General features: G+C 40.5%; 1 protein-coding gene across 4 annotated transcripts in view; it reads right to left on the bottom strand.

The window, feature by feature from the left end:
* Positions 1 to 256: 256 nt before the first annotated feature.
* CRAMP1 (cramped chromatin regulator homolog 1) overlaps positions 257 to 24,726 on the bottom strand; it is a 40,227-nt gene continuing 15,757 nt past the window's right edge. For 3 of the 4 annotated variants that reach the window (XM_065850532.2, XM_065850531.2, XM_065850529.2), the window contains exons 7-21: positions 22,533 to 22,618; positions 21,838 to 21,961; positions 20,610 to 20,691; positions 18,306 to 19,571; positions 16,006 to 16,183; positions 12,905 to 13,086; positions 12,154 to 12,228; positions 11,031 to 11,112; positions 10,221 to 10,325; positions 9,045 to 9,223; positions 8,420 to 8,500; positions 6,884 to 7,118; positions 6,368 to 6,532; positions 5,584 to 5,729; positions 258 to 4,750 (exon numbers count right to left, since the gene is read on the bottom strand). In XM_065850532.2, coding sequence (XP_065706604.2) covers positions 4,586 to 4,750; positions 5,584 to 5,729; positions 6,368 to 6,532; positions 6,884 to 7,118; positions 8,420 to 8,500; positions 9,045 to 9,223; positions 10,221 to 10,325; positions 11,031 to 11,112; positions 12,154 to 12,228; positions 12,905 to 13,086; positions 16,006 to 16,183; positions 18,306 to 19,571; positions 20,610 to 20,691; positions 21,838 to 21,961; positions 22,533 to 22,618 — 3,151 coding nt within the window. In that variant the 3' untranslated portion in view covers positions 258 to 4,585. Of the gene's footprint in view, positions 4,751 to 5,583; positions 5,730 to 6,367; positions 6,533 to 6,883; positions 7,119 to 8,419; positions 8,501 to 9,044; positions 9,224 to 10,220; positions 10,326 to 11,030; positions 11,113 to 12,153; positions 12,229 to 12,904; positions 13,087 to 16,005; positions 16,184 to 18,305; positions 19,572 to 20,609; positions 20,692 to 21,837; positions 21,962 to 22,532; positions 22,619 to 24,726 lie in introns of all 4 variants that reach the window. The other variant, XM_065850530.2, reaches the window with a different exon arrangement.

The following is a 24,726-nucleotide window of genomic DNA, read 5'->3' as shown; positions in this document are numbered from 1 at the left end:
ACCCCAACTGCCCCAACCCTTCTTTTGTCACAGTGAAAATAATGAAAATTCTGGGATGGAAGATGTCAATGGAAGTTATGCCACTGATTTAATAGAAATGAGAGTTTCACCTTTAAAGGCTTGGCCTTACAGACAAATTTGTATCATCCCCGCACCCCTCAGGCTGTTATTCTGTCAATAAAGGTTAGATGGAAAGATCTGATACGGCATGAATGGCAAGTAACACACTGGACTTAAGTTAGACCAAGTATTAGTATGTATTTATGCACAAGAATAAAAACAGCTTTACAAGTTGAATTGGAAATTTAAACAGAGGAAGTTTAACAGCTTTTGTATATTATATTAAATAACCAAAACACCTTTTTCCAAAATTGGTAGAGAATAAATAATATAATTTACAATATGGTACAAAAAATAATCAGTAAGGACAGGCATTCTGCTTTATACATACACTATATAGGTATATTTATAATCTATAAAACAAATTCACATCTCAAACAAGCCAGAAACCTTAGATGATATGGCTTAACTATTATTAAAAGAAACAGCATTTAATTTTGCTGCCAGAACCATAAGCTCTAAAGCAGTTATCATGTTTCAATAATTAATGATAACTTATTGCCGTAGTGCTTGCCAAGGTTTCACTTAGTTAACATTTACAAATTGCTGTGAAATTAACAGATTAAAAGATTTGAAAAGGTTAAAAAAAAGTGCAGTACTTTCCTTATAAATGCATCCGAAGTCTGAGTGTAAAAAAACCAAAATGCAACTTAATTTTCACTCTGGGATCTGCAAAGTCAGTACATGAGATGTCTTATGGATGAGGTTTGATCCAAGCCATTTAATTCAATTTAGAAATATGAAGAGGGTTGTCATGAAAAGGCTTAACAATGTCATATTAAAAACAATTAGTATTCCTATGCTTAATAGATTTAGTGGTAACGTTTAACATGAATTGTGTGGGTAATCGGGATGCAACACACAGCAGAAAACCCAGTTAGCGCCCACAGGGGAGATCCAAGTCTCAGGATGCGGTACTTGCTTTTCACCTGGGCTGTGACAACAACAAATGCTGAATTTTCTGTCATTCACCTTGCTGAACTACTCAGAACCTCCTTGTTATCTATAATCATTAAACCAACCCAGGGAAAGCCCAGAGCAATTATATTAGAACTGGATGTTGTTAGTGTCCATTTGTCCAACCACCTCACAGTGCCCCAAGAGCTATTAAGCTAACAAAGTCACCTCTACCTCAAAACCAGTCCTGTGTGCATCTCACTATAATGTGCTTGAATATTTGCTTAGGATAGGCTGATATTTTACATGTATGGATTTTGTTACTTCTGTTGGGGGAGCTGAAATAATAAATTCTGTGTTTTACAAAAAAATAAATATATATACACACACACACATACATGTATGGTTATGTGTGTGTGTATATATATATATATATACACACACATATTCCCAACACCTAAAATCTAGAACTGGTGGAATCAGAGTGGTGTTTAAATGATCTTTCACATAACAAGGATAATTAATTCTGCATCAATTCAAAATTACCACAATGATCTACATTCTTTTCAAGTTTTTCCCTGATGAGACTTACTTGTCCTGAAAGGGCTTTATTATTAAACCGCAGTTTGCAAAGCATTACATTTCTGAAATCACATTCTGTGTCATAATGACAACTTTTAAGAGGCTGAGGCCAAACATTTCTAACCACAAAATTCTGATTGCTGGACTGAATTCTGTCACTTCCACCTTGTTATTACTTGGTGGTCCAAGTCTACTTGCAAAGGTTCAGGATATTAAAGTTCTCTGATCTCATAGCATCATTAAAAATAGCCACTATGCTGACTTCATTCTGTAATTCCATAATTCCCCTGTGGCAACTGAATGAGCTGGGAAAGGGCAGCCTGATAGCTCCTGGTATCAGGTGGCAGAAAGTCTTCACAGATCTCGAAGTCCTCTGCCATGTACGTGCAGCAACACCAGCACTTGCTCTGGGCAACCTAAGAGTCAAAACCAGTGTCACATGCACAGGTAAAGAAGATGAAATGTTTGCCAAGCTACCTAAATACACTGGAGACTACCACGCTGGTCATTCAGTATTTAGAAGTCTAAGAATGAGAGTTCAGATATTTTTTTTTTATACAGTACTTGATTAGAGTGTATCACATCTCCTGCATATCCTGTAAGACACCGCAGGAACCCTCTACTTCTGTCCTGCAAGTCCGAAGGATTTTTGGAGGTACATCATATAAGATAATCAGCATTATTAATGTAAGAAGCCAAACCCAAAAGGAAACAATCTGGGAAAGACCAAACCAAAATACAGCTCAACTCCAAGTAAAACCTAGAAGTTTTAGAGGGAGTGACTTGAGATTAATGGGCATCCTCTCCATACCAAGGGTGAATGCTCAGAACGATACACTCCTCAGCATTCATTTTCCTGACAGCCTTCAACTTTTTATATTCTGGGTTTACATGATTTCCTGATATTTGCATCAGAATTCTAAAACGAGGCTCTATAAGAACAATGAAAGAGAAATCACAATGGCAGGACCTGACATCCCACATGACAAGCAGTCAGCCCACAGCTATGAAATTCTCCATTCTTGTAGTCATGATTCTTTTCTTCCTAGTAATACAGGTTTGCCTCCCTGTTGGGAACATCCAATTGTAGTAATGCTGGTTTTACACATCTGCATGGTTCCTATGTCAAAGAGGAGAATGTAGCAACCCGGTATGTGGGGTCATGGAATGTCATTCAAATCTCACCACTTTTTGAGTAAAATCAGGAAGGCTGCTCTGGGCCACACAAAACGTGCATCAGAAAACTCGTTACATTTTCTCTTAATGACAGAGAGCACAAGGCAAACTATATAACGGTTACAAAAATTAATCTACATAAAGTGGGGTGACGTGACTGGGAAAACAGCAAATCCAATCAGTGCATTGTGAGCAAGGTTACAAGGAGAAACTCCCAGTCAAATACCTTGTAAAAATAGCTAAAGGTAGGTAGAACTACATCCACCAAGTATAGTGCAAGTTGGGAAAATGAACCCCTGATAATAGCCTAAGAGATGCAGAAGTTTTGTTTATTTGATAATAATATAAAGTTGAGGTTTGTACAGGACAAGCCCCTTGGATAAGTTCAGAATTACTTAAAATAGCCAAGGGACATCCTCTTACTGGAGAAGCAGACAAGTGCTTAAAAAAAGGGGCTCAATAAAGGTATTCTCTCTCATGGCCAATAGGAAAGGAAATAGGAAAAGTCTCCTGAGTTATAAAGGTAGAATCGTTGGACAACCAGCTGTAGAGAAAGTAATTATATTCCTTCAAGCCTGCTGGTATCAAGATCTGGGTCTTTCAAATATTAAAAAGCTAACATTAAATGCATAGGGATTTAGTAGAGGGAGTACCAGATCCACTAGTGCCTGGGAGTGAATATAATGAAAAAAGGTGCTGAGGTACCACAGAGCACCTGGAATTCACAGAACAGTGAGGAAGTAAGGAGGGATTAAGTTAAGACTTCACACCTCTTCATGACACAAACCAGATCTCAACGCTAGCATTAACGTATTATTTGTTTCTGTACATTACGATATTCTTTCCTATTTCCTCTCCCAAGTAAATGCTCAGTTTTTGTGGAGAAAGATGGCAATATATACAGGTTTCCAGCAAAGCCAAGACTAATTATGACAAAGTTTTCATAGTGACTCCAATAAGCTCTTTTGCAGTGTTGCCTGACTTAAAAAGCAACCGTTCTTCAGGGAAAGCAAGAAAGTGCTCTCCCTCCCATGGGGTGAACTGTGCAACATGATGAAGAATCTCAAAGGTGAAGTATATGAGTGCAGTCAGGATAATGATGAATGTGACAGGCTTCAAAAATAGAGGAAACTCCCCAAGGATCCATGCAGTCTGGGAGTAAGGTGAAATCAGAGCTCCCCTACAAAACAAGGAAGCAGGTTCGTGCCCCTGCTGGAATGCTCAAACAACAAAACATAGCCAAAGAAACAGAATGGTCTACAAAAATGAAGCATCGTAGAGCTGCAGCGCCTTGGAGGAGAGTGCAAGAAACTCCAGTTTGACTGATTCATAAAAAGAGTGCCAACTAGGACAAGTCAAGATGCAAAATGGTTCCCATACCCACCCCCACCCTTCCTCCTCCACAACTTCAATGTGGATCTCAAACCATCATTTCACTATGCAAAAAATAATCCATGTAGGGGAGCTGTTGGCAATACCCTTCCCCGCTTGAGCTTCTTGCTTAGGCCATTCCAAAGTGCAAGTCCAGGACTGTCCCATAACCCTGCCATCTTATGTCACTGATGCAGGGGACACACCATTTCCTGTAATACTATTCCATGTTTTGTTGTTCCCAGTATATTGCACATTCCAGGACCTGCACGTACTTCTTCAGAGCTTCGAAGACAACGCTTCTCTTTTAGAAAGAAGCACACAGGACAGGGACAACTGAGCCTCAGCTGCTTCACTACAACCTGCCCTTGCCATGATCCAGCGCTGCAAGCTCCAACTTTAGCTGAACAGTCTACACCAGCCTGCTGGTCTCAGACACTCACTGTGAGAGATCCCCAATTGGGGGACCACCACCTCCTCCATCAAACAGAATTTCCCTGCGGGTTGGCTCAGGTATCGATAGTTCCTGGGCAAGGTCATTAAAACGAGATATGTAATCTATGCTGTTCTCATTCATCATGCAAGCCAGCTGGGAATCCACCACCTAGAAGAGACGTGAAAGAAAGAGCTACATGTCAGTGGAAATTTCACAGAATCACAGAATTGTGTAGGTTGGAAGGGACACGTTGAGATAACTTCATCCAACCACCTTGCTCAAGTAGGGTCAGCTAGAACAGACTGTCCTACATCTTGTCTGGTCAGGTGTTGAATTACCTCCGTGAATGGAGATTCCACAACCTGTTTCAGTGTTTGACCACCCTCACATTAAAAAAGTTTTCTTGGGTTTAGGTGGAATTTAATGTGTTTCAATTTGTGCCCATTGCTTCTTGTCCTAAGAACAGCTTGGCTCCCTCATCTTCATTCCCAGCCTCTCCTCATATGAAAGACACGTTTTATCTCACTTTATCTGAGTTAGAGAATAGCTCTTATCCACGGCTAAATGGAAGCCTCCAAGAAAAAAAACAAACCAAACAAACCTGTAGTCTCAATGGGCCTTACCTGCCTATCCTTAATTCAGCATTAAGGTGCACCAATAGATGCACTGTAGAAAAACTCTATAGATATTGCCTCTAACACAATAACTGCATTTGTACACAAAACTTGATTCTGCAGGACACTTAATAAAAGGCCTTTCAAAATTCTCTCATCATTAAAGCCATTTTTAAATGATACTTGCTTCCTCTGAAGACTCTCACACTGTTGCTCTGTTGTGCCTAAAATGGTGGCATCTTCCTGTTAAGACCGTACCCCAGCTTTGTTAAGCTGAAGTGCAGATGTCAAAACATCTTTAAGTATCTTGAGAGGTATGATGGACAACGTACAGTAGCAGTGCATTAAAAAAGGAAGCAGACAGCTGAATGTAGTTCGATGACATACCTCTGCTACATCCGCCAGAGATCGTGACACAAAAGAATCCCGTGAGTTTCCATCCAGAAGGCTGGGTCCCAGTAAGGAGGTGCCACTGGCAGTCCCAACAGGAGTTGGCAACATTTTTCGTCCCTTCTCAGGGGAGATGAAACTTGCTATAAAGAACAGGCACATGAGTAAGTCACTGCTCTGAATGTTTGCAACTGGGAGGATAAAAAGACAAGATAAGGAAACAGAAAATGGAGGACACATCTGTTTCGCCTGACTCTTAAAAGTTATGTGTTATGAGCATGAACACCATCAGCATATTGCTAAGAGTACAGAGACTCAACACACTGGTCTTACTAAATATTAATAAAAAAAGTTCCAACCAAACCCCAAACAAATCGAGTGATCTCACGTCTTTGAGATTATGCTCACCAAGCACAGAACAAAGCCTATTTTTCCAACAGCAGGGCCAAGGGCATCTTTTCATTTTGGCAGAACAGCCAAAATGTCTCAACCTAACTGATGAGTCAGGCTCCAAACAGAATACAAAGAACTGCCAAGGAATTATTTGCCCCAAGGTATGGGCCCCAATCTACCAACAGGATATTTTCAGGAGCAGACTTGTAAAGAGAAAGAAAATGTATTCAAGGCAACACTGCTGAAATGAAAATGAAAAGGGAAGAATTCTACAAACATCCTAACGCATTTACAGTTTTCCAAACGATTAACTTCTAATAAACAATTTTTTTTTTTTTAAAAAAAAGAAAGACCTTTTTGTTGTAGTTCTCTGCATACCGACACTTACAAAATAAGCTGCTGAGAGACGAGTCTGTGGAGTCATTGGGGTACCACTGGGGATCATGGCTGGGAGAGGCAATCCAGTTCTGTTGAGGACTACTGGATGGGGACGGAAGACTTTTGGAACTATCACTGCCATTCAGCTTTGCAGGAGAGAGAGAAACACCTTCACCTGTAAGCCAATGTCAGGAATCACTGATTCAGACAATACAATAAAGTTACAGGACACTGCACTGATTTATGTTTAGAAAGAAAAAAAAACCAAGCACCACCACACAACCCACATAACAACAATGAAAAAAAAAAAAAACAGAACAAAACTACAACAAAACCAAACAGAAACCCAAGCACACACATGCCCGTATGTGCGAGAATATAAAGGCTAGGCACAATTTTATTTCTAAGAAATACTGAAAAAGAAAATAATTAAGAACTGCTTCCTGGAAAAGTTTCTGCTAATATGTAAGATGTGAGACATTTCTTTTTTAATTAACAGGAAGACTTAAGCTAAGGCTGGACTTACTGTATTGACCAGAGCTGATGGCTATTTCAATGATAGAATCACTGATTTGCGTGGCAGGTTCTCCTTGAGAAAGCACATCTTCAGGCGGTCCAGGTAGAGAGATATCCAAGAGAGCAGAAACATTTGGAGGAGAGAGCCGGGTGCTGGAAGCCTCTGATGAGGGAAGTGGAGGGGTGGAAAGACCATTTTGGAGAGGAGTCTTGGACAGTTCTGACAGAGAAAGGACTGATGTGCCCTGTTACAAGAAACAGAGTTAATTGTTCATGAATTTATGAAGGACTTGGAAATCTTTCTGAAAAGCAACAGCTTAGCTCCTAAGCATCAGATTAAAATCAGATTTTTTCTTTTTTTTAAAGAAGGACTAATAATCCAGCAGATAATCCAAAAATTTTAGAAATATATTACTATTCATATAATAAATTTGTATTATTTTCATTAAAATATCTGTAAGCATAAACAAATACACTTCAGCCCATATCCTGCCCGATCAGCTGAAAAAGATATCAGTCTGTAACATTCTAAAGAGTATTTAATACAGCCTACATAACAGAAACAAGCGTAACAACATTAATGTGATTTTGATGAATCTACAATATAGTTCTTATGAATTAAGTATTAATTTGCCTTTTTATAGGCAAAACACCCTGTAACTGTTACATAAATATTCTGAACTGCTAACTCCCTCCTCTTGACAGCCAGACTCCCAAAACTCAATTTATCTTTTTTAAGGAGTCTCATTGTTAGTACCTCATCACAGAGCTGTTTGTGATTTTTTTCTGTAGTATATACAAAGCCGCCCTGAGAGCAAGAACCAGAACCTAAGGCCCCACTACCACAAATAAAGCCCCAGTAGGTTCATGTCCTTACATCTGTGCTATCAAGAAGCATTCTTCTCCTTTATGCCCTCCAATCAAATTAATTTGACCTTGTTCACATGTACCTGTTACAGGCAGGGTGGAAAGTGACAGAAGGAAAGCCTAACACAAGGTCCTGGATCTCCCTGGAGAAGGAACTTGGGGATAGGATGACAATACTCTTACAACTTAGATATTTAAAAACTAACTGTGGCAGCACCTATGTCTTATTGGATCCAGTGTAAGAAAAATTAATTCTCTGAAGAGGATGCTGGCATAACAATCATATTTCTAGTCTTAACATTCTTCCTTCAGCAACATACAAGCAGCAGGATTGCCAACTGCTGACATCTTTGTGATGTCTAAAATACACACGTACAATACAGCAGAGTAATTATAAACTCCCACACTGGATCAAGAAATATGTAAAACTTGTTTGTCCTTCAGAGGTCAGACTGTCAGCTTTGCTTTGCTTTTTTAGAGAACAGTACCCATATAAATGTAAGCAGCTTTCCTAAATTTCTTTCTTTAAATTTCTTCAGACGCTAGAGATTTTGATTTCCATAAAACAGTACCAATGGTGTACAACTACCTGGGAACCTGGGGTTTCAAGTAGTCCTACCAGTGTTGTTTTCAGAACATTACTGATTTCATACAACTCGACTTTCAACACATACTCTACCTGGAAACCATCAGGAACTGCCTCCTGCTCGTGCCGTGTTGGCAGGCTGATGAACGGCACCCGACACCCGGGGCCTGAGCCCTACAACCACAACAGAAATCATGTGAGTGACAAACATTTACAGAGACGCTGCAAATAGAGCTGGGGAGGTAAGAGACAAGCGCACATCGTCATTTATGAATGCTCTTCCTACTATCAAGGCTTTCAACATCGTCCATCAATTCCCTGAGAAAATGACATGGACTAACATGTATCTGAGTCTCAATGAAACAAACAGCAAGGAGAAATCACAGCTTCCATTCCAAATACAGCCTTTAAAGTTCATGTTTTGCCCCAAAGTCTCTCCTGAATTATTGTTTATTGAAATACTATTTTTTATTTTCAAGCCCAGATTTCCCAATGGCCAACTTCATCTCATAGCTGAAAGCTATTTTATCAGATAAAAATCTGTTCAATGTGACAAAGACACATTATACAACACAGACCGGGTTTGCCATGATAAAAGTGTCAAACCACAAGCTCCAGGAGAAAGCTCATTAAAAAGTCATTAATAATAGAGCTCTTTTACACCATGGAAGAGCAAGACACTTAACTACTTTTAAAAGTACACTCAAGAGACTCTGACCTCTACAGCAGCGATGGAGCCTCCGTTCTGATGCGCTGCTGTTGACTCCTGCCCTGTTACCACCGTGGTCACTCCATCTGGTGACAATGGAGATACACCTGACAAACCGTCTGCATCCATGACCGGCATAGGGCTACCAGGGATAATACCAGCACTTTTAGCTGCCAAGTCAATAGCACCTTTTGTGAAACAAGAAAGCAAAAAACACATTACAAGCCTTTTCTTCAGGCAATTACTTTGTTGTGACTCATCTAAAATGTTACTTTTTAAAACCGCCCAGTGTCCTAACTTTACAGGTGAAAAAAGCAAAAACGTTAATTATCTCATCAGCTACATCAGTTGTTCCTCTCACAAAGTATAACATGTCTTTTAGCTAAAATGTTTCATTTTCCTGCTCTGTTCCAAGATGTTATCGGGTATATCAAAAGGGTGTAAAGAAACACGCTAGTTCTGCCCCCCTGCCCTTCTATTTTTTTCTTCTTTTTTGTCCTGCAAATTGTCAAGCATGTGGTTATGTAATTTATAGAAATTTCCTATGGTTTACTAGAGGAGCTACAAAAACAATGCAGCTTCATTTTACTATCTTGCTTCTATAAGCCATTTAGACGCCATATAAAAAATGCTTGTTGCAGGGTAAACTTCACCCACATCTTCTAAAATCCACTTAAAACATCTGAATGTCTTCCGATTATAGAGAATCCTGAAAGTAAAACTGAGGCAGCCATTGTTCTCACATCACTAATCCTTCTAATGATGGAACTCCTCCTTTTGTTGCAAGACAGTATCTGCTTGGGGTACACTGGCATGTTTTCTTTCTTGCAGAATTCACAATCCCACTTCAGTAGATAACCAAGTTTATTTCAAATATGTCACAAGCCCTTTTCAAAGTGGTTTTACAACAAAACATGGCAAAAGTGCTCAACTGTGGTAACAAATTCTAAGCCCTTGCTTTGCCTGCAGGTCAGACACAGCGAAGGAACCTAGTTCAGACTGTCCCACCATGGCCTGCCTCTCTACAGTCACACAGAGCCTCAGAAAGCACAATACCATAACACAGTTGTTGTCTTTAACTTCCAAAGGCACTACTGATTTTACCTAGGAAACAGAAACCAACAGTGTAACATCACATAGATCACAACAGACCATGACTCTCATTCTGTTTAAGAAATGACTTACTAGACAGATGGTTGGTAGCTTGTGCTGGAAGAACTTTGGGCACAATTGGCCGAGAAACAGCAGCTTTAGTCAGTGAGGACTGGATTGGCCGAAATGAACCTCTCCCTAGGGTGAAGGATTAAACACCTCTCAGCAAATGAAATCAACATCTTTAAAGCTGAGCACAACACAGTTCAATGGAACTGAACAAGGAATGCAAGCAGTGGAGACAAGGAAACAGTCATGCGATGCACTAACTGGTGCCTTGTCACCAAACCACAACAGCAAGTGCTGCTGTGGTGTTGAAGGTGCTTTCATGATTTTCAGTGAAGATAACCTTTAAGGTCTCGTGTTGATTTTCAGATTTAAGCCAAGATGGGGGATCATCTGTACTACCATTGTACTCAAGAGTGTACCAGCAGAAAAGGACCGATGGGCAGTATGTTGATTAGACCGTATGAAATCTCAACAGTATCTCAGGTACTAGGAAAAGCCCATTGTAACTTCTAGACAAATGAATATACCCTAAGATCTAAGTAATTTATTCCAAAATTTTGTGTCCTTGCAGAGAACTCTTTACTCTTCCCTGCTTTCAATACTGGGAAATGGAAGAAAAAAATTCATGTAACAATTGTGACTTGCTTAACAATGATCCAGGAGAACAATTCCATCATCCTGTAGGAAGTGACTCAAGCAACTGGTAAATGACTCTGTGGTTTTGAAAGGGTATTTTCCTCTTTTTTTAGAAATTATTCTTTTATGCAGTTTTAAGGGACACTTTCCAGTCCATCTCATGGCAACATAAAAGAGATAGAAGATATGCAGACTCACCTGTAATGGATGAGTTGGATAAGATAGAAAACGAACAGACATGCTGGGACGGGTTTCCAGATGGCCTGGGGAGCAGTGTTCTCTATGTGAGAGAAATAACAATAAACCAGAACATATTTAAACACAGAACAGAGGGTAAAGCTCATCTTCTAAGGCACAGAAGTTCATGATGCCTTCCAGAATAAGCAGAGTATTTACACGGCATGACTGTTGTGCCACAGACAGCAATAAGGGTCCATGTATTCTTGAGAATGAAGCTATAGATAGGAATCGTGTGTTTTCTCTGTAAACTACTGTAAGAGAAAATTTACACATGGACAATTAACTGAGAAATGCTACTTAGAATTATATTCCTTTCTGGTTATTCTTGCAGTAATTTCCAAATCTCTCACAGGATTTACAGCAGTGATCTTAAGGATGGGATCTAGTCTGCATGCAAACCCATCTTCCATTACAATTAAACAAGTATGAATTAACGAGGCAGCTGTACGTATTCGGGAGCTCTTAAAACCAGTGGAATTGCATAGACCAGAATATCTTAGTATCAAAGCCCAGCACATATGTAATTTCTAGGTCTCCAGAGTTCCATGGTTACTTCTTCCACACATCTCCTTGCAAGTCCCATTTTTTTTTCCAGAAGTCATTGTTTCTTCACATAGTGTTATGTTTTATACCACTACAGACGTTTATGACTCCCCCAGTTTAACAGCCATTAGTGAGGAGGACGCAGGAAAAAATATCTACAGGGAGCTGTTGCGGCAGTAGCACTCACAGCTCTAACAGTGACAGTCAGGATACCACATGAACACGCCGCTTGTGCGTCAGTTCCAGCTGCCCCAAACAGCAGAACCTGCTTTCAGGTGAGGGCCTTTTTTATTATTTCTAAACTACCTCACGCACTGGACTCCCACTGTTGTTGACATTCCTCATACAGGGAACATAACATGCCTGGTTACAGTAAAGACTAAAACGCTCATTCCTTCATATGTTCAGTTTCGCTTTTCCACTAGATGTGTGAGGACAGTTCAGTTTTTTGTTTCAGTTAGGTGCAAATCATTACAGCCTTACTGGTATCTATTCAGGAAGCAAAACAGGCATTTCACACTTCGCTAGTTGTTCTGACCTGTACTACTAATGGCTTCCGCAAGTGCCTGTTCCGTAACTTCCTTGGTTTTGGCAAGAAGAAGTCCGACTGCATCTGGACAAGAACAGGAAATACATTAGAAAGTATTTTAAGCATGCAAACACAGAATATATTATACCCCCAACCTCTGTTTTTCGGTAAAGTTGTACCTACTTATTATTTGTTTCAGACAGTAGAATAGTCTTTCTGCTAGAGCAGGAAGATTTACCACCAGGAATGTTTGAGTTGTTTTGTGTTGGTTTTTTTTTCTTTTCTTTCTGTTTTATGGAGATAAAGCTTTTTGTCAAAGTAGTCATTTTGCTACCTAACTACTGCAGCTTGCTATGAAATTGTTACTGAGATTGTATATATAACATAACATAAATTATTTGAATTAAATAGAGCAATGAGGTTGTATTAACGTTAGCTGCCCGATAAGAAGGATATCAGTTTTGCTAAACTTGGCAAATACATTTGCTGAAGCAACTTAATTAGAGAGTGAACCAGTTTCATCAGGCTGTGCAACAGCATTCAGATTCAGATCTGAAGACGTCATGCCACTTGCAAGTATAGTTACAAAGTTAAAACTGGACTAATCTCAGGTAATACAAGGTTATGCCTGAACATCACTACAAGCACTGCTTCACAGGGAAGCCCATGCTTTCTCAAGATCCAAAAAAAGCTGGTAATACCAACTGGATACTGGCTCGGGCACAATATGCTGCTTTTTTCCTTCAGTCATCTCACTTACACTGATTGTGTCTAAGTGCTGCCGGAAGGTCAGTTCTGCTTCTTTGCTGGGCAAGAACAGTTTCCCATGGCGGCTGTTGGGTGGTAGAGTTGTAGGAACGGCAAAGAGTCCACCGTCCGCATCAGTGCTTCCAGAACTTGAAGGACCAGCCACCAAGAGAGGTCTAGGGAGATTTCTCAAACCTAGAAGATTTTAACAACAATTTAAATGAAGTGAAAACAAAAAGAAAGTAACTATTTAGTAATTGAAGGACAGTACAGAGTGCTGGGGCTTCGGGATTCTGGTTCTGCCACCATCTGTTTGTGATCTCAAATCATGAAACTCTTGATACTTCAGTTTTCCCACCTGCAGATGAACAGTATTTACCTACTTCACAAGGACACTGCAAACATTCACTCGCCTTGAAATCCCTGGAAGAAGGGGGTTAAATGCAATCTTATGCTACTAAGGAAATTAGAATTTAAACACCCAGTTTTAAGCCCCACACAGATTGTGTTAACAAGTTTATCTCGTAGAAATACTTCAGAGCCCTTCCCACAAAATGAGTTGTATATCCACCATTTCTTTTGTAGGGAAAGATAATAAAAACACAGATTCATTCCACAATATTTATGTTTTGTTTACACTCTTCCCCAACCCCCATGGTAATTTAAAGTGCAACTCAAAGTCATTCTGGTGACAGAGAAATGAAAGAGCAGGGATCCATTTACCAAATTATCTTCCAGAAGACAGAACTTTATAAAAAGTTAGTCCCCAGAAGTGCTCGCTGCATGTGTAACACCGAGTTTCCTTACAACAGACAAGGACGGCGATTTCACATTCACTGCATTCTTGCTTGTCCGAGTACCCCAGCATCTGCTGGAGATCTCGGCTGGGAGGCAGGAGCCACCTGCCTGGTCCACCCCAATGCAGAGACGGGTACACACAACAGTAGTCAGGAAGTGTTTTGAGAACATCAAACTGTATTTACCTAATAAATAAACCTGTAGGTTTTATTATCCTCCTGTTTAAAAGATAAAATTGCCACCTCCACCCTGCTGCTCTAGATGTTGCTACTTTTCCAACGGACCAATTAAATGCAGAACAACATATAAATTTGTGCCTCTTGCCTGACCAGGAGTTGGAGAGAATTGTTGAAGATAATACACACGGTATTATCTTTAAAAAAAACAATACAGGGATGCAACTATAATTACACAGTGATATTTTAAGCACTATAGGTGATGTTGCATCACAGCTGTCACTTCACTTTTTCTAAATCTCTCTGCACGATTCTTTTTATCCTCTTTTTTGTTTCTCCAGCTGGCTGTGTAGTTTTTATGGAGCTGTCTGTTTCCCAACCCTTTTAGTTCTTCTGGAGTGGATACGCACTATCTTCTAATCTTTCTTTTCTACTGAGAAGGCCGAATCAATTTATCTTTAATTAAAAAACACAAAAGATGAAAACTAAAAAGCAGCTAGCACCTAGACAGACAAGACCAAAGACTATAAGGGAACACACCTAGAACTCTCACCACCAAAAGTAACCCAGCTGTTTGCTTTCTGACAGTCAAAGTACCACAGTCATTTAATAGCACTGTGTATGAGGATACAAAGCAGCTTGATAATTATTGCATACTAAAGGCTGCAATCCAGACCACAAGTAATCCTGTTTCAGATCCAGAACACCCTGATCAGGACTGATAAAAGGCATTCAGTCTGTCTACCAAAACGACACAACTCAGGGTGAAGATATTGGACTTGCTCAGGTATCTGTGTGACCCATGGAATGCCACCACCTGAGGCACAACCACAGTGTATTACACCGGGCAGAATGCTTGGAAGCGAAACTAAGTAATTAGGTAGAAAGTTGTACTGAAACAGGCTTTTACTGCTCCTCTGCTCCAGCCAAACAGCTCTGCTGAAGTCAACTTCAGTCTCTTCAGCACTGCACAAAAGCAGGAATACTGAGTCTGTATTTTTCAGTCCTGACATTGCTCTCAAGACTATACACTTCATTATAATGTGTTAAACCCTAGTGCTGCAGAGCCCTACTTGCAATTTGGGGATGTGAATCAAAGAGTAATATAGACAATTGTATTTGTTTTTGAATCAATGAAGCTCTATGTAAACAGAAGAGGTGTCTGTTTCCAGGGGATCAGATACAAAGTATTGTTATCTTGTTCCTGTTTCTGTCTGGGATCCCCTGTGAAGGATCCCTACTCTTCCTTAAAATGCTTCAGGAAGGATTTTCAAGGCATTAGGGAAGCATGAAGTACAATCTCATAAAAAATGAATGTTGCAAACTAAGGAAGTTTGATTCTACCTGCAAGTCTGATTTAAAAAGATTTGTCCTTCAAGCCTCTGTATCTCAGTGAAGCGTAACAATTTATCTGTTTGATCTATTAAATTACTGGATTTTTACTAGATGTTTAAGTACGTACGTCCTTGTCTGCAATGAAGCAGTGAAGCTCTAGACAAAGATTAAATTGCTATGTCATTTTAAAATGAAAACCACACAGAGCATCAAGTATGTTTTACATCATCAGTTAAACTGCTCATGGTCCATTGCTCCTTACAGCATGGGTTTGAAAAGGACAGCGTAAGAATCACAATTGCTCCCAGTAACCCTGATACCTTCACAGACTTTCTGAAGTCATAAAACACTTGCTGGCGAATGCAACTGGACGGGAGAACAGAAATGAAATTCTTGGTCTGTATGGCTAGAGCTCACAAGTTACAGCAGCTGTACCTTCTATTAGAAGGTAATTCATAATAATGATGGCAGAATGGCAAATAAAATTTTTACTTTATCAACACACTTTACACCACATATTTACTCTCCTGCTCCATAAGCCTCTGCTCCCTGGAGATCCCCTACACCAGCATCTTCTGTAGGAGCGACTCATGGGAGTCAATTATACTACTGACATGCCTTGTTTTGCAGGATTCAAGGAAATATTAAATTTAGGACATCTCTACAGCAAATTATCACACACCAATATTAAGTTCCTAAGAGTAAGAACACTCATTCTCCTGGTGGTGCATTACTGGGACGTGCTCCTCATGGTACAAGGTACCCATGGTCTGACCTCTTGAAATGGATCTGTACGAACACTCACCTGAGGAGCTGGACGCAGTACCGGGAGAAAAAGTCTTGTTGTTGCGAAGGGCAGATTGGTTTCGTGCACAGCCTGGACTCCTGGTGCTGATGGCAATGACCTTTCCCGGAGGAGTCAGCGACTGCTCCTCTTGCACAGGCTTTATAGGTGACGTGGCAACAGAGCTCATCTCGGGCGTCTAGAAATGCAGAAACATTAGGTGAGCACTGGGTACGGTTACAACAAATATACTGTTAAACTCATACTACTTAGGAAGCTTAAAAAAGACAAACCTGACATAGTATAATACCTTTAAGTAATCGAACCAATACCTCTGTGTGTGTGTGTGGTGGGCAGCAGAAATTCCCTTCCTGTGCATTTAGCAGTGTTAAATGTCATCAGTTCAAGATCATTAATTCATGTTACGATTGGGTTAACACTCAAGCTTCACACAGTGCGCTGGAGCACCCCAGCATTAAAAGAAGAAAAAAAAAAAAAAGAAGAAAAAAAAACAAAAAGGAGGTAAAGACACAGATTTGTCACAAAAATGGAAAAGGTCTTGTTTTTAATCCAGTGCAAAACCAATTTTCACAAATTCTAATTCCTCTGGTTGGAAGTACACCTGGACAAAAATATTTTGCTCTTAATTCTAATCAAGTAGAGATCAATAGTTTTGTGTTTTTTCCATCCCTTCTCCTATTTCATACTGTAATACAGCAATAACAAGAGGCACATGGTAAGGTGCTTTACTAATTTTCCATGCCTATTCAGTTATTTCTTTAAGTTGTTTAAACACTTTTATAGAAAATGCTCCCATTTTAAGGAAACTGTGTGCAACCACAGGCATAAAATTACCACTCAAACTGGTGAGTGACTGGCTATGTTACTTCTTTTTATTGGGATGTATGATACGGTAAAAATTTGAAAGAGCTCCATTGTTTTTCAGGAGCACTAAGTTACTCTGATTAAGACACTAAGAATGCTAAAGTGACAGGAAAACACTTGCATATAGAAACTGCTGGTTTTCCCCTCCCCTCTTCTATCCCTCCCCATCAAAGCCTAAGGAGATGTTTTTTTCCTAGTTCGTGATTGTTTAATAATGTCATCCCCTGGCTGCCACGTGTCACCAGAAGGAGAAGCTAAAAGAGGAGACACTGTCACATATCTGTGAGACGTCAGACCAAAAGCCTTTATAATTTAAACAAAGTCTATATCTGGAGCTGTATCTAAGCAAAGATGGTTTTAAATTTTTTAAATCCTACATTCTGTGTCTGTAAAATTGGGATCAAAAGGAGCTTCTGGGGTGGGGTGGTTAAGTCTGCACCAGCAAAGAAAGATCAAAGAACTACGTGTGTTTGGGAATAGTGATATATTTTTATCTTATGCCACAATATGATGCAAATGATATCTAACTTACCTTATCTCCATCACAGGAATCTGGTCAGATCAATCAGATTCAGTGTCTTTTTGGTCTTTAAAAGGATGTTTTACTAAGCTTCAACTGGTTGCACTAGGTGGAAAGGGCTGCCCAGTTATCACAGGGGCAGATCTTAAACGTTGGTTATGGTGCACGAGAAGGAAAGCAAGTTCATTCCGTGTTGTCTGCCTAAGGAAGATCTTTTTCTGGGTCTGTTAAACAACTATTCTAGAGCCTGGCAACTTTTACAAAAACCACTATGGCAAGCACAGTTCTATTTGCTATGCTATCGCAAAGAAATAAATCCTTTTCACACTGATACTTAGTGTTACTTTAATTTCCAGTGTTTATGTTATTCAAGGTTGCAGTTTTCATGTAGAATATTAATCCCATCTGGGCTCCTTTTGTCACCCAGGCTCCACTTCCCACAAAAGGTTGGACCAGATGATCTGCCAAGGTCACTTCCAACCTGGGCTGTTCTATGAATGTGAGAGAGAATAGAAGGCATCCACCCTACCTAACCTTACAACTAATCTTTCCCATACTCACATTAAGTATTCACTGTAATACAACTGAGACTCACAGCAAACCAGAAACAAAAATGTACTATAAAAAGCAAATGCAGAATACTGAGGAAAAGAAAGTCCACTCTGTAACGAGTTGGGTCGTGTTGTTGCCTTTAAAAAAACAAAACAAAACCTTAAAAAAACAAAAACAAAACAAAACACCACACACAACCAAAAACCAAACCAAAACAACAAACAACAAGAAACTAAAACACTGACTGGTATCTTCAAGATCTTGACAAGGCTGGTCATTGATTTACTATGAAAACAGGACAGGGCAGTTTTTCCCCAGATGAAATAAGAGTTTAGCATCTGGAGCATGAACAAGAGCTACTTACTGGTTTGGGATTGACTTCAGTAGAGATGAGTTTTAAAAGGCAGTTTAGGAGTCTCTGCTTGTGAAGGGTGGTACATGCAGGAACAGCACTTGACTCAGAGGTTTGCTCCCTTGCATCCTGGGTTTCTGGCTCCAAGACAGCCAACCAGTCATATTCCAGCTGCAACTTGTTCGGTTTGCCCATCATGAGGTAGACTTCAGCCAGCGTGAGGCTCTCAGAAGTTCGTAGACTCCATCCTTCTTCTCTAACCTGTTGAGAGAGTCGGCTTGGGTCATCCTTGAGAGACTTTGTACTAGATTGTCCCTGAGGTGGAGGTGGAAATGAGGAGCCCAGCTTCTCTTGAGAATCCTCCGTTACTGCATCTGTTATATCCTTGGTACAAGCATCAAGCTGCTGGCCCTGGCTGTGGCTAGCCTGAGTTTCATATCTGGATGGGCCACTGCCGGGTGAAGCCACACCACCTCTCGGCAGCTGTGAACAGGAATCAGGTGTCTCTGTGCTCCTCCCGCCTGGAAAAGCCACAGGAGAAGTATCACCAGATGCTGGAGTAGAGTCTTTCCCAGGCAGTTTGTCTGTGCAAGAACATTTCTCTGGGACAATCAGGTCCTGACAGGACTTCATGTACCGTGGGAATGGATCGAGCAGAGACAGTTCCTCCACATCAGGGATCTTACTGCAAGCACAAGCGGTGCTGCACGATGGTAGCACAGTTACTTGGTCACCACCCAGGGCCTCCCTGCCCTCCACACAGAAGGCCACTGAGCTCAGCTTCTCATGGCTCCCTCCTGGATCTTGAAGTCCAGAAGGCGGTTTTTGGAGAGAATTAGTGATTCCAAGATTCGAGGCTGTTCCTTCCAACAGGTTGGGCTCTGGGGGACCATCTTCAGTGCTTGCAGAAACTTCAGCTGTGGGCTGAGAGGTTCTGCTTGACTCTGTAGTGCTCTCTGCCCTTCCAAGACCTTTACCTTCTGTTCCCCGTATGTATTTCAGCTGTCCCCTGGCTGTCCCCTGGCCACTCTGTATGCCCAGGATCTGTGCAGGGGGTAGTAAGTGAGACTCCTTCGTGTTCTGTTTGCATTTGCCGGTTTCCTGCCAATGCACTGTGCAGAAAGCCTTGGAGTGGACCACTCTGGCTACCCCAGGCAGTGGAGTGAGCGTACAGTTCTCTCCTGGAAAGAGATGGAGCATCACTTTCTCCTCTGAGAAGCTGCCTCTTGTTTCTGAGTCTCTGGAGTCTTGAAGCTGCCGTTCTTCTAGTGTTTTCCGCTAAAAAAGATGTGTCAAAGAATACAACAATCATCTGCCCCTTCCAAACAAGCACCTTGCAGCCTATTTTGTAAGTCTAAAAAAAAAAAAAAGGAGCTGATCAAGGCCATCAAGGCCATGTTCTCTATTCAGCACAGGTATGAAGACTCCATGATCAGAAATAAACTCCTTTTGTGGTGATAAGGTCTACACAAAGACCTGCTACAAGCACAAACTAAATCTCTGTTTCAGACAAAACTACTCAAAACTCTGCTTCACGTACCATTGTAATTGTAAAAAAACCCAACTAACTGACAAACCTCAACAAAAACAAGCAAAATACTCCAATCCCACTGCATAGCAAAACAGACTCCCTGTTCTGTGCAGTAACCTCTGCCTTTTATGTTTTGACATCCTTCTAAGTTTCAAGCGCTATGCTGCTACTTCTTCCAGGCTCACAAATTAAACAGAAAAGCCTGAATTAGAGGACTAAGGATATAGCAAACCAGTCAACAGCAGAACAGAACTGCTGTTAACTCACAAATCCTTCTACCCCAGGTATCAAAGTTCAGCAAGAGGGATGTCTCTACGGTTGTATGGCTCAGACAGCACATAGATACACAACAGGTAGTAGCAGCTACCCAGACAAGAAGCTTAAGCCTTCATTTGGTGAAAGTGCATGAAGCAAGTGGAAAGATCTGGCCTTAATCTCTTTGCCGAAATTGGAAACAAAATCATCAGTTATTATCCAGGTTTCCATGGATGTCACCCATCTATAACAAAACAGAGCAAGTCACTGTTTAGGAAACTAAATAAAGGCATGGAGCTTCATTTATTGCTAACCAGCTTTTCAGGGAAACATAGTAGAGAAATGTTGAGGTAAAAGTGGAATATTATGGGATTTCCCAAGAAAGGCTCTGTTAGTGATGCTGAGATACTAACCTCTACCTTTCCTAAGCACAGGCTGGTAAATTTATGAGGTAGAATCACATTTCTGACGCAAAAATGAGCTCTTCTGGGACACAGCATACAGAACAGACTCAAGCAGAAAAAGGATACAATACGCACTTCATGGAGAGCCCACTTCTGCTTCAGGAACTCAATGAGGCTGGAGACCTTCCGATGTAACTCCACAATCATCCTGTAGGCAAGATAAACAAAGCAAGGGAACAAAGAAAAAAGGTCAGCACAAGTTCAAATCACAGCCTTGATGGTGGAGTGGGAATTAAGGGGAAAAAAATGGCATTCTGTAACACAGAGAACACACCTACCACCCCCAAGCTTTAAGAAAAACAAGAAAAAACACAAAAGAAAACAAAAACGTGTTATCCTGCAACTTTAAAATCCAGATAATTCACAAATAAGAAAGACCTAAGAGCCTATCATATAAATCTGATTGCCATGATTCAAGATACTCGTTTATCCAGATGGAAGAAGACAGGAAAAGATGGTACAATTTAGCTAAATGACAGAAGTACAGGCAAGGCACAAAACTACCACATGAGGTGGTCGCTCATGTGGGTGAAGCAAAGACCAAAAGGGGCACCAAAAAAATCCCAAACATTTACTTTTTGCTCTCAAAGCATTTTACAAAATAAATCTAATGATAAAACCTTCATTCTCCTCTCTGCACGATCTCTGGTCATTATAACCAAGTACTCTGTTTGAAAGAACAACCAACACCACAGAGGCCTTGCGTTTTCTGCCCTCAGTCTTGGACTGAATCGAAGTACCAGGACGAGGAGCCATCGATGACACTGAAACAACAGCATCAACTACATTTCACAGGGAGGAGATTAAGCTACAAATACTTTCCTTTCTGCCAGTATCACTGTGTTGCAGTTGACACGTTCAGAGTCTTGGTGCAGGCACCTCTGACCATTGTTTTCCTTCTGTCTCCTGTGCCTCTGTTTCATGGTACATTCAACACAAATTTTAGTGGAACTAGTGCTGCCTCTCTCTATTTTACGTGCACTCTGCTCTGACAACTGCGTGTAAGTAGCACAAAGCATATTTATCTCCAACTCTAGTAGTTTCTATCACTACTCAACCTAAAAGACATAAAGAACAAGAGCAATCCAATTTTCAAGGCTAACACCTCATGTTTACAACAATCATGTACCCTGGCTGGACAAAGCCTTCAGAACAAGTGCATTTAAGCAAACTGCATTATCAAAGATGAACTGCCAAGTCGGCGAAGATAACCCTGAAGAAAGAGGAAGATACTAGAATGCTGCTCAGGTATTTCCCTGTTCTATTCTGAGTACCACAACCAGTTCTTCATTACCTAAGACGTGGGTTCTGGGCAAGACTCTGTACTCGAGCCCATGCATGATTATTTCGTGGCTGCAACTCCACAGGGACCTTGAGAGGAAGACGTACTGGTTTCTGGTCCTCTTCATCACTAACACCTGAAGGGAGATGAAGCACAAAGGGTATGGGTCAAAGCAAGGACAACTCGGTCAGAACACTATCTGCTCAGGAAACTTTGAACAAGTACAGTATTTCAGACCTTTAAACTGCGCTGATTATACTTATTGTGTGGGGGGAGAGAGAGGAAGAAAAAATAATAAAAATAATAAAATCACACATAGCTGAACTAGAGAAGCTAAAAAAAAAAACTCTAAAATGCTCAATGCTAAACAACATACTACTGCTTATTCACTGGCACAAGGGATTAAACTTCACATACAGTGAAAGCACAACTGGTAAAGCAGGAGCTATCTTGGCTGGTGTAGCTATTTCCTTTTCAATTTAGTTAGTGACTTCAAGACTTAGAGAGCTGGGTGGGTCCCAGAGTTATTGGAATTATACAAGCAAACAGGATAAGTAAGACAATAGAGACATATCTGTGATCAACAAAAATGTGAAATAGCACACAGCCCCCTTCCAGTGATGTGCACATCAAAACAGGCCTACTCTCCCTCATCTTCTTCTGACCATCTCTTAAAACCTTTTCGCATTCCAGTGTCTCTCACTTACCATCCGGATCACAGAGTTTCTTCAAAGCCCTGCACATTGGAGCTTTGATGCGAAGGTTTCTGCCTTTGTAACGAACAGTCGTAGCCCTGAATACATTGAAAAAGAAGTATGTACAGGTACCATTAACAAACGTTCATGAATACATATGTATTAGGGACACAGTCAAACACAGTTATGGCTATAGGAATGAACAAGAAATAAAAGGGCTTGCAGTGCATATTCACAAAAGCCTTCAATCTTTTCTATTACCCTACTTTTCATTATAGAAATGCTGCTCTTGTGACCCTTCTCTTCCAGACTTTCATGCAACACTGGGCTGTCTGTTTAGGGAGGGATTGCTATTTTATAAAGTGGATCGGAATTATGTTACTTCAGTTGAAGAGTACCCTCAGAGATAGTTTCTTCATAAAAGACAAGTAGTTCTGCTTTAGCCTCCCCTTTATACTCCTAGCTCTTAATTATGGGAAGAAAAAGTCAAGTTTTTGAAGAGTCTTCCATTCTGGAATATCAACACCACATCTGCTGCAGAAATGAGCTCTAACAGCTTGTAGGGGAATCTGAATGAAGTAACTTTTACAGTACGGTTTCACTGTCTTTTGGCTTTAATACCACATTAACAACTATAAAGATCCTTAAAAGCAAGAGACCATTTTTGTTTTCACACAGTAGAACTATCTGAGTTCTTCACTCGGTAAAGTCCAATGTTTTGTTTCTAGAGACATAAAAGGCAAACACAGACCAAAGTCACCGATGGCAGTATTTGCTACCTAATAGTTCAAGCAATAAGGATCAGGTAGCATAAAAGCAGCATTGAACACAAGTCTTTGCAAGTAAAATGAAATTATGAAGAATATTTCCACAGCAGGATCTTATTTTTTCCTGTGCTGCTAAGAAGACATCAAGTAGAAAGAGCACTTGTCTATACTGCTCAGGGAGAAATTCTCAAAGGGGCAGCAGAAGTGAAGCCAGACCTGAGAAGATGGAGCTGACGAGGAGAGCAGCTCAAACATTTCACTTCCTAAGCTGTGAACTTCTACAGATTCAGAATATCCCAGGGCTGGAAGGGCAGATTTCCTCAACTTGCACTGAGCTGCCAGAAGCTCAAGGGAACATGTCAGCCCCCACTCCTCCTAACCAGCCCCGACACAGAAGTAGTGATGGCACAACCGATGAGGAGAAGAGAAGGCTCTCAGCTGCTGAGGAGAAACTAGCAATAGTGCTACTTAAGAAAAAATAAAAAAGACCCAAGAGCTACTTGGCTGGTTTTAAATAGTGCTTCCTATTTCCACATCTGTAACAGCAGACAACACTACAGCTGCTGTAACAGAAGCATTGTTGTTACTTTTCCTCTTTCAACCTAACGCCAACTTGAGCTGTTTGAAGATAGTGGGTCCCATCAAGTGCAATGGCCAATCTCTGCCAGTGGAAAGACTCCTGGAGGAAGACACAGGAACACTTGTGGGTATCTGGTCAAAGACATAAGGCAACGATGAAAGGTAAAACTTCCTCCTGGTCATGGCAATGGACACCTGAGCCTTCATGAACTGTATTAAACATCCTCTTGTCATTAAAGTGCGAGTATGATTTTATCAGAAAAATCAGCATTTTTTAGAAACTAAATCTCCAGAAAATAAGCTTAATCACATGCAGCTAGCACCCTCCTCTCCTTGTTTGTTTTTTGGGTTTTTTTTTGTTTTTTTTTTTTTTTTTTTTTTTAAATGTGTAAATAAACTAAGTTTCAATACAAGTGAGGCCAAGATCAGCATGAATTAACACAAACTCACTTATGTCAAGTTAATGGGTACTGCCATGTACACACAGGAAACTTGACTACACATTCTGCTGCTCTCAAACTCAGCTGGTCCGTGTTTGGACAACTTCCCTCCTGGGTCTGAACCCTTAGGTGGAGAATCTCCACTTCTTTTCACAAGCCCAAACACTGGTCTCAGCCAGCAGGCAGGAGCTGCAGCCTCGTATAAAAGCGCCTGGTGCAAAACCTGAAGGATGTCACAGAACTTATTTGCACTAAATAAAAACCTAGATATATACTACATTTCTCTGTCCAGTGTTTCTTATTATTTCCTCTAAGAACAGTAACTGAAAAAACAGCTGAGGACTAAACCTCTTCAACTTTTACTGTAGCTCCCAGAAATCACTCTTCTGTTAGATCGTTTTATGCTAAAGTAACAACATT

The sequence above is a fragment of the Patagioenas fasciata genome, chromosome 15 (assembly GCF_037038585.1).
Source record: "Patagioenas fasciata isolate bPatFas1 chromosome 15, bPatFas1.hap1, whole genome shotgun sequence".
Classification (NCBI taxonomy): domain Eukaryota; kingdom Metazoa; phylum Chordata; class Aves; order Columbiformes; family Columbidae; genus Patagioenas; species Patagioenas fasciata.
Note: the sequence above shows the minus strand (reverse complement) of the source record. Positions and strands in the feature narration are given on the sequence as shown.